The 15,780-nt window shown below is 44.9% G+C and overlaps 1 protein-coding gene across 1 annotated transcript in view; it reads right to left on the minus strand.

Moving 5' to 3' along the window:
- Positions 1-15,780, minus strand: part of ALPK2 (alpha kinase 2) — a 74,878-nt gene that overhangs the window by 32,951 nt on the left and 26,147 nt on the right. Inside the window, exons 3-5 of the mRNA XM_069745345.1 lie at positions 14,453-14,580; positions 14,178-14,213; positions 1,076-1,350 (exon numbers count right to left, since the gene is read on the minus strand). Of these exons, the coding sequence (XP_069601446.1) occupies positions 1,076-1,350; positions 14,178-14,213; positions 14,453-14,580 (439 nt within the window). The remainder of the gene's footprint in view (positions 1-1,075; positions 1,351-14,177; positions 14,214-14,452; positions 14,581-15,780) is intronic.

Genomic DNA, 15,780 nt, shown 5'->3' on the forward strand with positions numbered 1-15,780 from the left:
TGGGGTATCAGGGGCAGTAATAGGGACACATACGGCAGCAGAGGCTCAGTACTGGGGTATCAGGGGCAGTAATAGGGACACATACGGCAGCAGCGGCTCAGTATTGGGGTATCAGGGGCAGTAATAGGGACACATACGCCACAGCGGCTCAGTATTGGGGTATCAGGTGCAGTAATAGGGACACATAGGGCAGCAGCGGCTCAGTATTGGGATATTAGGTGCAGTAATAGGGACACATACAGCAGCAGCGGCTCAGTATTGGGGTATCAGGGGCAGTAATAGGGACACATATGGCAGCAGCGGCTCAGTATTGAGGTATCAGGGGCAGTAATTGGGACACATATGGCAGCAGCGGCTCAGTATTGGGGTATCAGGGGCAGTAATTGGGACACATATGGCAGCAGCGGCTCAGTATTGGGGTATCAGGGACAGTAATAGGGACACATACGGCAGCAGCGGCTCAGTATTGGGGTATCAGCAGGATAAAGAGTTAGTGCAGGTTGTGAATAGATGGTCATGGCTGGAATATGAAAAGTGAAATGTGTCTTTGTTGTATTCTCTGCAGATGAGTCATTGCTGGAAGAAGTTGTCATGTCGGTCTGGGCCAGATGGAAAAGATGGGAAAAGTGAACGATTCAATCAGAGAACGTTAGCGGTAAGTCATTATCTGTAACTGTGCTGTGATCTCTTATATGTTCTGTAGGGCTGGTATCTACCACTGACCATATGGCGGTAATATCCATCTTGGTCGTTATATAGAGATTATCTTCAGTAACAGCACGGTCATCTGCTGAGGTTCTCCTCCACTATTAGGGTGCGTCACCAAATTGTAATGAAGGTTACCTGGTTAGGGGCCCACTGTGAAGCTTTGCCCCCCCTGAACCAAAACCCTAGCCGGAGACATCATAGCAGCCAGTCTGCACTGACTAGCTCAGAGACAATTGAAAATTCGAAACAGAGCCTGAAAAAGTGAAAATTGGTGACAGTGCAGTGTATATGTAATACAATGGCCAAAAGTAATGTTATTCTTTGTGTACATATACAGTACAGCTTATAAGTGAGACATATAAATTACCTGCACGGCGAGCTTGTAGTTCTTTTGCACCAGTTCGTCATTGTTTTTCGTCCCATACGCTATAGCGTTGTGCACTTTGAGTACACACAAGTGACCTGGGTTAAAGACGGGGAGCAGTCCACACATGACTTTGCTCCGAAAGGCTTTTCGGTGGACTCCTTCTCCAAAGTGCAGGTCTTCTGTAGCGATCCGCCCATGAAGATTTCCTCCAAAGTACATGTCAGAGATGAAATCCTCCCTGAAGAAGAGCTGGTTAAACTCAATCTCTTCTCCACCTTGAAGAACAGAGAATTATCCATAAAACAATAGAAGGAATTTTCTGGAAATGTCAATACCTCTCTACATATGGTGCCAGGGGTCTTGCAAATTTTTCATTGATATTTTTGTACATGGGATTTCTTATGGCTCCCCACTGTGTTTCATTACGCTTGTAAAACCAAATATTCACTAGTTTTATTATGTACCTGTCCAGAGACAAGACAGGTATAACCTGAAATCTCAGAATCAATGCAAAATCGGTCAAAGATCCTACAAACTGTCATAATAATTATTGACAGTCGTACATCCAAAAGGTCAGCTGAATCTTTTTCGACTCGCTAATGCTGCCCAGCCTGTTGATGAGTGCACCCATGCATCCATGCCAATACGAAAGCTCCATTGAGGCCCCCAATTATTGCAAGTCTTCAATAGTATTGGTCTTTTCATATAGGTCAAGGGACTTTTTGGGCCCCATGGCCCGGGTGCCATTGCAACCCCTGCACCTATATTCGTTATGCCCATAGCTACACGTCTGAATTTACCAACTATCTCTCATTTGTAATCATTAACCTAACTGTGCCCAATATGAACTCAGCACCCCCTGTGTCCTTCTATGACTTAATATTACATATCTATGCCATAGCAATCATATTACTTCATTTTAAGAAATTGAATAAAACCGGGGAGAATAGCATCATCAAGGACTTGTGTATGACAAGAAAGATAAAGCACCAGTAGTCAATGTCAGACAGCAGCAGCAAAAGCAAATACATTTTCAGCATGTACCCTTAATCCTAGTTTAATACTACTATAAATCTTTGCAAGACAGAATTTTGGTTATTACTCTATATGCATCCAACTCTATACTTTACACAGTCATTGTACCAATTGGAGGAGGAACATCAATAGTGTTACAGGATCTTTAAATTAAAGGATTGTTCCTATATTAAAATTAATTACTTATCACCTGGCTCTGTGAAGCAGTGGGGTTGTAACTCTTGGGACCCTGATCGATCTCGAGAACAAGGCCCTGAAATGCTCCTTAAGAATGGAGCCGTAGCCGCATATGCACACCATCACTATATCCATCTTCTAAAGGATTGGGATGTAGTGGAGTACACCACTGAGCTTTTCTCAGCATTCCCATAGAGAATATATGTAGTGGTGGCTACACATGCGTAGACGCCGCTTTATTTTGACAGAGCCTTCAGAGTTCAGTTACGTGAACCCGCCGGGAATAAAAGATAACTTGTAATGTTGGCAATAATCCTTTAAATATGTTGGCAAAGATGGTGCCAATTACTCATATCTATGCACACAGACTAGTATATAGCCCACTTTTCATGTTAGATACATTTATGCCTTGATACATTTGGTAAAATGCCTTTCTTGAATTGCCCCAATCTGTACTCTTTGTGATCTACCAACTTGAGTTCATGCTTCAGCTTTTCTACGTGCACAGAGGGTTGCTTAGCGAAGATTAAAATTATAGGGATGTATCATGTTTGCAATAAGGCTGCCACCTACAATCCAGACCGGACTGTGCAGCAGAACCAACTGGAACAGGAAGAGTTGCAGGGGGGACGAGTTCAAATGCGACACCCAGTCAGGTTCCCCCGGATGACAAAGTTAACGAATGTAAAGATTCTGCACTCCAAACCAAGGGAACAAGAGGTGCAGACGTGGACCAGAGATGGCTCTATAGCCAGAATGATAAGCTCAGCGAGAAGTGTGTGCCAGCAGGGTGCTGGCCACTGTCAGGCAGAGGCCAGATAGTGCCCGATAGGATCCAAAGACCCGACTATGCAAGTCAAGACCCATAGCCCGGAGTGCGCCGGTCAAAGCCCGACTCTCCCTCCTATGCCAGTCAAGAGCCGTAGCCCAGCCCTCTTTTCCTCAAACTCACAGGAGATACCTGCTGTTGGTCAAGCACCGAAGATCCATGAGATGACTTCGACCGGAGGATGACGCCTGTGGTGATAGCAGGAAGACATGAGTGATCTGGGCACTTGCTTCCAGCATTGACGTACAGTACAGGAGTCGGACTGGGCTAGCACAACAGGTGGGGTGGTGGCCGGTTGGAGCAAAGGAGGCTCAACATTCCTTGAGAGACTTTGTTAGAAGGACTTGCGACCTAGTGGGAAAACCTGGCGACCCTCGGTAGGGCCACTGCTACTGGAGGGCTACCCCTCTCGAAGGGATACAAGTATAATCCCTAAGAGACTTACCTGTCATTCAAGTTGAACTTCAAGATCTATTATATGTTCCATATTGTATAATTTACTTGTGCTTACGCTGTTTCATATTGTTTAACTGTTTCCTAACCATGGTAACTTCCTAGCAATAGTACACACGGCACTCAGGGCTTCTTGGCGGTGCTCAAGTTAGGTATCCAACCCATCAAATGTACGTAATAAATTACTTGGCACTCAGGAAATCTTGTTGCAAGATAAGAAATTAGTTTATTCAGTGCATCCAGTTCCAACTTTTAAACGTTTTCGGTCTTAACAACAGACCTTCATCAGAAATAGTTTTTATGGAATACTGGAAGACGTAATAAAATATATGAGGGCAATCAGAGGAGCCAGCGTCAGGTAGGTACCGGGATCAGAAAGCGCCTGAGAGTCTGGAGGAGGAGGAGAGGAAAAAGCGCTGTACGGGGCGAGATGCTCGCAGGGGCAGTAGCGCTGGGTTCTCAGAGGACATCGGCGCCGAGCTGCAGAGGTCGCAAGGTACCTTATTTATTACGTACATGGTAAGTTCCTGCCATATCGGAATTAAATAAATAGTTTGTTGTCTTTGTCCACCTCGTGCCATCTGTACGTTGCATCCGGTCACCTGCATAACACGAGAACAATCACGACTCGGTGTTCTGTTTCCGTACACTTCCATCGGCCGTGGGACCTGCGCTAACGGTTGAGCAATGGGAGTGATGGTGATCAGTATGATATTGATGGACTCTCCTAAGGAAAGGTTACCAATATTTTAGTGCCCGGAAATTCATTTAGGCTTTTTTATGACTATCCATTAATCATGCGGGACCGCAAAAAAAAAAATCTTGAAAGTTAGGCTAGAGTCACACTAAACATATAGAAAACCGGTCCGATTCTCACTGCCGAGACTAGCGCGAGTGTAATGCAAGTGTCATGTGAGTACAATACGAGTTTTCACACCTAGCATCCGATTTACATCCGATTTCAACGCGATTTTAACATGGGCTTTTACATACAGCAATTCTCCAAGTCATTTACACATTGCTTTCAAAGGGGTTAGTAATGGGGGCATCTTATTGATCCCTCTACTAGTGATGAGCGAATATACTCGTTACTCGAGATTTCTCGAGCATGCTCGGGTGTCCTCCAAGTATTTTTTAGTGCTCGGAGATTTAGTTTTCATTGCCGCAGCTGAATGATTTACATCTGTTAGCCAGCATAAGTACATATGGGGCTTGCCTGGTTGTTAGGGAATCCCCACATGTAATCAAGCTGGCTAATAGCTGTAAATCATTCAGCTGAGGTGAAGAAAACTAAATCTCCAAGCAATAAAAAATACCTGGAGGTCACCCGAGCATGCTCAAGAAATCTCGAGTCACGAGTATATTCGCTCATCACTAGCCTCTACATTACTAACCTCTTGGCTTGATGTCACCTGATAATACAAAAGTCACATCAACCCCGCCAACTATCACCCCACTTGCCACCTCTACAGGGCAAATGGGAAGAGCGAGGCTAAGTGCCAGAATTGGGATATCTTAGAGATGCGCCTTTTCTGGGGTGGCTGAGAGCTGATGTTTATAGTTTGGGGGGCAGTTTCCATGGCCCCTTCCTAGGCTATTAATATTAGCCCACAGCTGTCAGCATAGCCTTTGCTGTTTATTAATTATAGATGGACCTTACGTTATTGTTTTAGGGTCCCCCATTTTAATAGCCAGTAAATATACAGCTGTGAGCTCTTAATAATAACCTGCGGAGCTCCATGAGTGTTACCCCCTTACCAGGCTAGAAACATCGTCCCCCAGCCGTCAGCTTTCCCTCTGCTGGTTAAAAAAAATTATGCAGGAGCCCATGCCTTTTTTCCCCCACAAAAATGAATTAAATACATGTACAGTAAACTGTACACACACTGTACTGATTGTATATGTCACTAACATTTATATATCTATCTATTCTATGTGTATATACTATGTGTAATCCATCTATTCTATCCTATTGGCTCCTGCTGTGGTTTTACTGTATATGGCTGCTGAATTGCTGGCTTTTCTTCTTCTATCTATCTATCTATCTATCTATCTATCTATCTATCTATCTATCTATCTATCTAATATATATACATATACAGTGGGGCAAAAAAGTATTTAGTCAGTCAGCAATAGTGCAAGTTCCACCACTTAAAAAGATGAGAGGTGTCTGTAATTTACATCATAGGTAGACCTCAACTATGGGAGACAAACTGAGAAAAAAAATCCAGAAAATCACATTGTCTGTTTTTTTATCATTTTATTTGCATATTATGGTGGAAAATAAGTATTTGGTCAGAAACAAACAATCAAGATTTCTGGCTCTCATAGACCTGTAACTTTTTCTTTAAGAGTCTCCTCTTTCCTCCACTCATTACCTGTAGTAATGGCACCTGTTTAAACTTGTTATCAGTATAAAAAGACACCTGTGCACACCCTCAAACAGTCTGACTCCAAACTCCACTATCGTGAAGACCAAAGAGCTGTCAAAGGACACCAGAAACAAAATTGTAGCCCTGCACCAGGCTGGGAAGACTGAATCTGCAATAGCCAACCAGCTTGGAGTGAAGAAATCAACAGTGGGAGCAATAATTAGAAAATGGAAGACATACAAGACCACTGATAATCTCCCTCGATCTGGGGCTCCACGCAAAATCCCACCCCGTGGGGTCAGAATGATTACAAGAACGGTGAGCAAAAATCCCAGAACCACGCGGGGGGACCTAGTGAATGAACTGCAGAGAGCTGGGACCAATGTAACAAGGCCTACCATAAGTAACACACTACGCCACCATGGACTCAGATCCTGCAGTGCCAGACGTGTCCCACTGCTTAAGCCAGTACATGTCCGGGCCAGTCTGAAGTTTGCTAGAGAGCATTTGGATGATCCAGAGGAGTTTTGGGAGAATGTCCTATGGTCTGATGAAACCAAACTGGAACTGTTTGGTAGAAACACAACTTGTCGTGTTTGGAGGAAAAAGAATACTGAGTTGCATCCATCAAACACCATACCTACTGTAAAGCATGGTGGTGGAAACATCATGCTTTGGGGCTGTTTCTCTGCAAAGGGGCCAGGACGACTGATCCGGGTACATGAAAGAATGAATGGGGCCATGTATCGTGAGATTTTGAGTGCAAACCTCCTTCCATCAGCAAGGGCATTGAAGATGAAACGTGGCTGGGTCTTTCAACATGACAATGATCCAAAGCACACCGCCAAGGCAACGAAGGAGTGGCTTCGTAAGAAGCATTTCAAGGTCCTGGAGTGGCCTAGCCAGTCTCCAGATCTCAACCCTATAGAAAACCTTTGGAGGGAGTTGAAAGTCCGTGTTGCCAAGCGAAAAGCCAAAAACATCACTCCTCTAGAGGAGATCTGCATGGAGGAATGGGCCAACATACCAACAACAGTGTGTGGCAACCTTGTGAAGACTTACAGAAAACGTTTGACCTCTGTCATTGCCAACAAAGGATATATTACAAAGTATTGAGATGAAATTTTGTTTCTGACCAAATACTTATTTTCCACCATAATATGCAAATAAAATGTTAAAAAAACAGACAATTTGATTTTCTGGATTTTTTTTTCTCAGTTTGTCTCCCATAGTTGAGGTCTACCTATGATGTAAATTACAGACGCCTCTCATCTTTTTAAGTGGTGGAACTTGCACTATTGCTGACTGACTAAATACTTTTTTGCCCCACTGTATGTATGTGTGTGTCACTGACATCTATATAGCTATCTATTCTATGTGTATATATCTGTTCTATCTATTCTATTCTAACCCGTCACTCGCTTTTCACAGAACACTGGTGCGTAAAAATTGGACAGCACTTGCATGGTCAGTGTTTTTTTTCTCAGCCGTATTCAGTGTGCGTGTAAAGTCGCAGCATGCATGCGATTGGCACTTTTGGCAAGCCTCGGACCAGTCTCAGTGCCAATCGCATGCATGCTGCGACTTTACACGCACACTGAATACGGCTGAGAAAAAAAACACTAATGGGAACTGCCCTATAGATTAACTCTGGGCTGAGTGCTATGCGATGTTTTCTCGCATAGCACTCGCCCGTATTCTACGGTAGCGTGACTCCGGCCTTAGAGTTGAAATAGCAAATATAGCCTTACCGACACAAGTGGTGCGATTTCTGGGAAAACAAGCAGACCTATCTTGGCGAACCCTTCAGCACCATCATAGAATCTGAAGGAAAGTCTCTAAACAGAAGACCTCTCCGTCAACCATTATTTATACTTGTCTGATCATCCCCAGGATGGTGCCGCTGTATCCAGTGATTCTGTTAATCGCACTTATGGCGAATGACTAATTTTCGGAAAATGAAATGAAGCAGATACTTGAGGTGTCTCAGGAGAACATTCTGTCCACTACCGAAGACGCGAGTTGTCTATATTTAGGAGTCGCTTCACTGCGGAGACTGGAAGATGAAAGCTAATCATATATCTGGACGGAGCGATCACGCTTGTCTTATGGAGAAATTATGTTCTTGGAGAGGTTATGAGACTTGTTTGGCAGAGATATCTGTCACCTTGTAAAATGTCCTTTCCTACGTCTCTCCAAACATCTATTCTGCATTTTCCGGTGGCTGACATATACACTCGCTAATATTCCAGTAAATCGTGCGTGCTCTTGGTCAACACCGGATTATCAGATTTTATGGATAGGTGGATGTTTTAGAAACTGTCCAAATTATTATCCCAAATCACTGCCACCGTGACGAAATCAGGCGACATCTCCCTCATTTCTCTGCAATGATTTTAATTCTTCGGGAATTTATAGGTTCCATGTTTGGAAGGAACAATCAGTGACTTTCTGTTCAAACAGAATTTTTTCTACTTTTATAGCTTCACTGGAGATAAAATCTTCTAAGGCTATGTTCACATGTTGCAAAACCTGCTCTCTTGGCAGTAAGGCTAAGTTCGCACTAGGCTTTTTTTTAAAGGTATTTTTCAATGCAAATTTTCAGCAGCATTTTACAGTACCAGCAAAGTCTCTGATATCTCAGCAATCTCATGCACACACTTTTGTGCTTTGCATTGTTTTTTGCAGCATGTCACTTCTTTCAGCGCTTTTCCAGCGTCTTTTCAGCGTTTTTCACCCATTGAAAGTAATAGGTGGTGAAAAAATGCTGAAAATCCGCACCAAAAAACGCAGGTATCAGGTTTTGCAGCATTTATTGTGCCATAACCTGATTAAAAAGAATGAGATTTCTTTTTTTGGCACTAAAATTCATCAGCATCCACGAGAAATAAATGTAGCATAACAAAAACGCAGCAAAAACGCAAGAAAAAGCAAGCAAAACCTGTTTTTTTTCTGCCAAGAAAAGGGGTTTTGCTGCCGAAAAAAACGTTGAAAAAATGCCCAGTGTGAACATAGCCTAAAGAAGCTGTTTACATAAAGCTGTAAATAATGATGTTATACACTGTAGGAAATGGGGTCGGATGTTATACACTGTAGGAAATGGGGTCAGATGTTATACACTGGAGGAAATGAGGCCAGATGTTATACACTGGGGGTAATGGGGCCGGATGTTATACACTGGAGGTAATGGGGACAGATGTTATACACAGGGGGTAATGGGGCCGGATGTTATACACTGGAGGTAATGGGGACAGATGTTATACACTGGAGGTAATGGGGACGGATGTTATACACTGTAGGAAATGAGGCCAGATGTTATACACTGGAGGAAATGAGGCCAGATGTTATACACTGGGGGTAATGGGGCCGGATGTTATACACTGGGGGTAATGGGGACAGATGTTATACACTGGAGGTAATGGGGACAGATGTTATACACTGGAGGTAATGGGGTCAGATGTTATACACTGGAGGTAATGGGGTCAGATGTTATACACTGGAGGTAATGGGGCCAGATGTTATACACTGGAGGTAATGGGGTCAGATGTTATACACTGGAGGTAATGGGGCCAGATGTTATACACTGGAGGTAATGGGGCCAGATGTTATACACTGGAGGTAATGGGGACAGATGTTATACACTGAAGGTAATGGGGCCGGATGTTATACACTGGAGGTAATGGGGACAGATGTTATACACTGAAGGTAATGGGGCCGGATGTTATACACTGGAGGTAATGGGGCCGGATGTTATACACTGGAGGTAATGGGGCCAGATGTTATACACTGGAGGTAATGGGGTCAGATGTTATACACTGGAGGTAATGGGGTCAGATGTTATACACTGGGGGTAATGGGGCCGGATGTTATACACTGGAGGTAATGGGGTCAGATGTTATACACTGAAGGTAATGGGGCCGGATGTTATACACTGGAGGTAATGGGGTCAGATGTTATACACTGGAGGTAATGGGGACAGATGTTATACACTGGAGGTAATGGGGTCAGATGTTATACACTGGAGGTAATGGGGACAGATGTTATACACTGAAGGTAATGGGGCCGGATGTTATACACTGGAGGTAATGGGGACAGATGTTATACACTGAAGGTAATGGGGCCGGATGTTATACACTGGGGGTAATGGAGCCAGATGTTATACACTGGGGGTAATGGGGCCGGATGTTATACACTGGGGGTAATGGGGCCAGATGTTATACACTGGAGGTAATGGGGACAGATGTTATACACTGAAGGTAATGGGGCCGGATGTTATACACTGGGGGTAATGGGGCCAGATGTTATACACTGGGGGTAATGGGGCCGGATGTTATACACTGGGGGTAATGGGGCCAGATGTTATACACTGGAGGTAATGGGGACAGATGTTATACACTGGGGGTAATGGGGCCGGATGTTATACACTGGGGGTAATGGGGCCAGATGTTATACACTGGGGGTAATGGGGCCAGATGTTATACACTGGGGGTAATGGGGCCAGATGTTATACACTGGGGGTAATGGGGCCAGATGTTATACACTGGAGGAAATGGGGCCAGATGTTATACACTGGGGGTAATGGGGCCAGATGTTATACACTGGAGGTAATGGGGACAGATGTTATACACTGAAGGTAATGGGGCCGGATGTTATACACTGGAGGTAATGGGGCCAGATGTTATACACTTGGGGTAATGGGGCCGGATGTTATACACTGGGGGTAATGGGGCCGGATGTTATACACTGGAGGAAATGGGGCCAGATGTTATACACTGGGGGTAATGGGGCCAGATGTTATACACTGGAGGTAATGGGGACAGATGTTATACAGTGAAGGTAATGGGGTCGGATGTTATACACTGGAGGTAATGGGGCCAGATGTTATACACTGGGGGTAATGGGGCCAGATGTTATACACTGGGGGTAATGGGGCCAGATGTTATACACTGGGGATAATGGGGCCAGATGTTATACACTGGGGTAATGGGGCCAGATGTTATACACTGGGGGTAATGGGGCCAGATGTTATACACTGGAGGAAATGGGGTCAAATGTTATACACTGGAGGTAATGGGGCCAGATGTTATACACTGGAGGTAATGGGGCCAGATGTTATACACTGGAGGTAATGGGGCCAGATGTTATACACTGGAGGTAATGGGGACAGATGTTATACACTGGAGGTAATGGGGCCGGATGTTATACACTGGAGGAAATGGGGCCAAATGTTATAAACTGGAGGAAATGGGGCCAGATGTTATACACTGGAGGTAATGGGGTCAAATGTTATACACTGGGGATAATGGGGCCAGATGTTATACACTGGGGTAATGGGGCCAGATGTTATACACTGGGGGTAATGGGGCCAGATGTTATACACTGGAGGAAATGGGGCCAAATGTTATAAACTGGAGGAAATGGGGCCAGATGTTATACACTGGAGGTAATGGGGACAGATGTTATACACTGGAGGAAATGGGGCCAGCTGTTATACACTGGAGGTAATGGGGCCAGCTGTTATACACTGGAGGTAATGGGGCCAGATGTTATACACTGGAGGTAATGGGGCCGGATGTTATACACTGGAGGTAATGGGGTCAGATGTTATACACTGGAGGTAATGGGGACAGATGTTATACACTGGAGGTAATGGGGTCAGATGTTATACACTGGAGGTAATGGGGACAGATGTTATACACTGAAGGTAATGGGGCCGGATGTTATACACTGGAGGTAATGGGGACAGATGTTATACACTGAAGGTAATGGGGCCAGATGTTATACACTGGAGGTAATGGGGCCAGATGTTATACACTGGGGGTAATGGGGCCGGATGTTATACACTGGAGGTAATGGGGCCGGATGTTATACACTGGAGGTAATGGGGCCAGATGTTATACACTGGAGGTAATGGGGTCAGATGTTATACACTGGAGGTAATGGGGTCAGATGTTATACACTGGGGGTAATGGGGCCAGATGTTATACACTGGAGGTAATGGGGCCGGATGTTATACACTGGAGGTAATGGGGTCAGATGTTATACACTGAAGGTAATGGGGCCGGATGTTATACACTGGAGGTAATGGGGTCAGATGTTATACACTGGAGGTAATGGGGACAGATGTTATACACTGGAGGTAATGGGGTCAGATGTTATACACTGGAGGTAATGGGGACAGATGTTATACACTGAAGGTAATGGGGCCGGATGTTATACACTGGAGGTAATGGGGACAGATGTTATACACTGAAGGTAATGGGGCCGGATGTTATACACTGGGGGTAATGGAGCCAGATGTTATACACTGGGGGTAATGGGGCCGGATGTTATACACTGGGGGTAATGGGGCCAGATGTTATACACTGGAGGTAATGGGGACAGATGTTATACACTGAAGGTAATGGGGCCGGATGTTATACACTGGGGGTAATGGGGCCAGATGTTATACACTGGGGGTAATGGGGCCGGATGTTATACACTGGGGATAATGGGGCCAGATGTTATACACTGGAGGTAATGGGGACAGATGTTATACACTGGGGGTAATGGGGCCGGATGTTATACACTGGGGGTAATGGGGCCAGATGTTATACACTGGGGGTAATGGGGCCAGATGTTATACACTGGGGGTAATGGGGCCAGATGTTATACACTGGGGGTAATGGGGCCAGATGTTATACACTGGAGGAAATGGGGCCAGATGTTATACACTGGGGGTAATGGGGCCAGATGTTATACACTGGAGGTAATGGGGACAGATGTTATACACTGAAGGTAATGGGGCCGGATGTTATACACTGGAGGTAATGGGGCCAGATGTTATACACTTGGGGTAATGGGGCCGGATGTTATACACTGGGGGTAATGGGGCCGGATGTTATACACTGGAGGAAATGGGGCCAGATGTTATACACTGGGGGTAATGGGGCCAGATGTTATACACTGGAGGTAATGGGGACAGATGTTATACAGTGAAGGTAATGGGGTCGGATGTTATACACTGGAGGTAATGGGGCCAGATGTTATACACTGGGGGTAATGGGGCCAGATGTTATACACTGGGGGTAATGGGGCCAGATGTTATACACTGGGGATAATGGGGCCAGATGTTATACACTGGGGTAATGGGGCCAGATGTTATACACTGGAGGAAATGGGGTCAAATGTTATACACTGGAGGTAATGGGGCCAGATGTTATACACTGGAGGTAATGGGGCCAGATGTTATACACTGGAGGTAATGGAGCCAGATGTTATACACTGGAGGTAATGGGGCCAGATGTTATACACTGGAGGTAATGGGGCCAGATGTTATACACTGGAGGTAATGGGGCCAGATGTTATACACTGGAGGTAATGGGGCCAGATGCTATACACTGGAGGTAATGGGGACAGATGTTATACACTGGAGGTAATGGGGCCGGATGTTATACACTGGAGGAAATGGGGCCAAATGTTATAAACTGGAGGAAATGGGGCCAGATGTTATACACTGGAGGTAATGGGGTCAAATGTTATACACTGGAGGTAATGGGGCCAGATGGTATACACTGGAGGAAATGGGGCCAGCTGTTATACACTGGAGGTAATGGGGCCAGCTGTTATACACTGGAGGTAATGGGGCCAGATGTTATACACTGGAGGTAATGGGGCCGGATGTTATACACTGGAGGTAATGGGGTCGGATGTTATACACTGGGGGTAATGGAGCCAGATGTTATACACTGGAGATAATGGAATTGGATGTTATATACCAAGGGGCAATGGGATTGACTGTTATACATTGGGGGCAATGGGGCCGGATGTTATACACTGGGGGTAATGGGGCCGGATGTTATACACTGGAGGTAATGGGGCCAAATGTTATACACTGGAGGAAATTGGGCCGGATGTTATACACTGGAGGTAATGGGCCCAGATGTTATACACTGGGGGTAATGGGGCCAGATGTTATACACTGGAGGTAATGGGGTCAGATGTTATACACTGGAGGTAATGGAATTGGATGTTATATACCAAGGGGCAATGGGATTGACTATTATACATTGGGGGCAATGGGGCCGGATGTTTGAATCCAGAATACAATGATTAACACGTGCGTCCCAATACTTTTCTCCATATATTTGATTATTTGATATTATTCACCCTAACATTACAACAATTGCCATCAAGTATAAATCTATACACTAGTTGTCTCATGATAAATAGATACGTCATTAAATGATCGCCTTACCCTCCGAATCCTGACTGTGAGTCAGCTGGTCCAACACTATAAAGAGAGAATACAGATTAGTGATTGAATGCAGCCCTCCGATGGCATGCAGTAGTCTACATGATGGCAGTAGTTATCAACCTGTGGATCTATCTACATGAACGGAGTTTTAGTTTCACTACAGTCAGATGGACTCATATAGCAGAACCATTCTTTTTGTGTCACAATGATATTGGGATGTGTAACCTCAATCCCATGACTTCTTCCTATAGGAGTCTATTTCATAGGACCATTACCTTCTGCTGTTAAGTGGAATTCAGTGACCACTTTTCCATGGACGTTCTTCAGGGTGCAGTTATACAAGCCTTGGTCTTTCTTGCTGGTCTGCACTATTGCGAGAGATACCGGAGAGTCATCTTTAGAACTGGAATGAGAGAAAGTAATTTATAATGGTTTCTAAAACTTTATCTAGAGTAGGCCTGCACAATATGCGGCCCACGCAGCTGTCCGGGAGACGCCGCTCCCTTCTTACTGATCCAATACATTTGAACAGTGCAATGACGGGGCTTGGACAGAGCAGTGCCTGTCAGCCCCGGCCCCGACGCGCAGCACCGTGATGAGGTCAGCACTCTGCTGATGTCATCACGCCACTGCCGGGGAGGTACAGGCAGAGGAGACGTTGGGTACTGGTAAGCGCTCCATCGAAGAGTTGATCAAGGAACCAGGAGAGGGAAAGGTTAGGTTTACTGAGAGGGCACATAAAGGGGCAATGGACATTATGAGGCACAGTATGAGGTACGTAATTGGGCAATTGGCAGATTGTGAAAGGGGCCATAGTATATAGATGGGCAGTGTGGACAATATGCAGAGAGGCATTGTGGGGGAGATATAGAAAGGGGCAGATTAGGGAGATATTATGGGGAAGGGAAGTGTGGGGGTTATTATGGAAAAGGGCAGTATGGGGGATATTTTGTGTAGGAAGCACAAGGAGGGACAATTATTTGTTGAGGGGCACAGAATAGGAGATATTTATATGTATGGGGCAGACTAATAATGATACTTATACATTTAAGGGCACCATGTTGGGAAGTGCTGCTGCTGAATACGGAGAAGAGGGAAGTCGGCAAAGATGAGCTTTGGGCTTGAAATCTCATCAGGGCGTTTGGACAAAATGGAGAAGAAAAGAAGGACAACTTCAATAAGAACAGATGTCTCCTATAACATACATTGATATAAATATTTGCGATAGCGCCTCCATCTCTTTAGTACTGTGGTTTCTCTATGGTCTACACTCAGACTGATGATGACTGGTAACAACAACTCCCAGCATCTCCTTACCATTGATAAGGACATACTGGGGGTTGCTGGTTCATGGGATGCAATTGTATATGGGGGCTGTCCTGATATTGCAATTAATTGATATACTAAACTACTGCTGCATAGATATATTGATGGTGCTTCTGGTCCTCCATTCATTTACTGATGCTGGTTCTGGCACTGAATTTGTATACTGACCGTGGTTCTGGTGCTGGATTCATGTACTGATGATAGTTTTGGCATTGCATTCATGTACTGACGATGATTCTGGCACTGCATTTATGTACTAATGGTAGTTCCGGCACCA

Source organism: Ranitomeya imitator, chromosome 1 (assembly GCF_032444005.1).
Source record: "Ranitomeya imitator isolate aRanImi1 chromosome 1, aRanImi1.pri, whole genome shotgun sequence".
NCBI classification, from domain to species: Eukaryota; Metazoa; Chordata; class Amphibia; order Anura; family Dendrobatidae; genus Ranitomeya; species Ranitomeya imitator.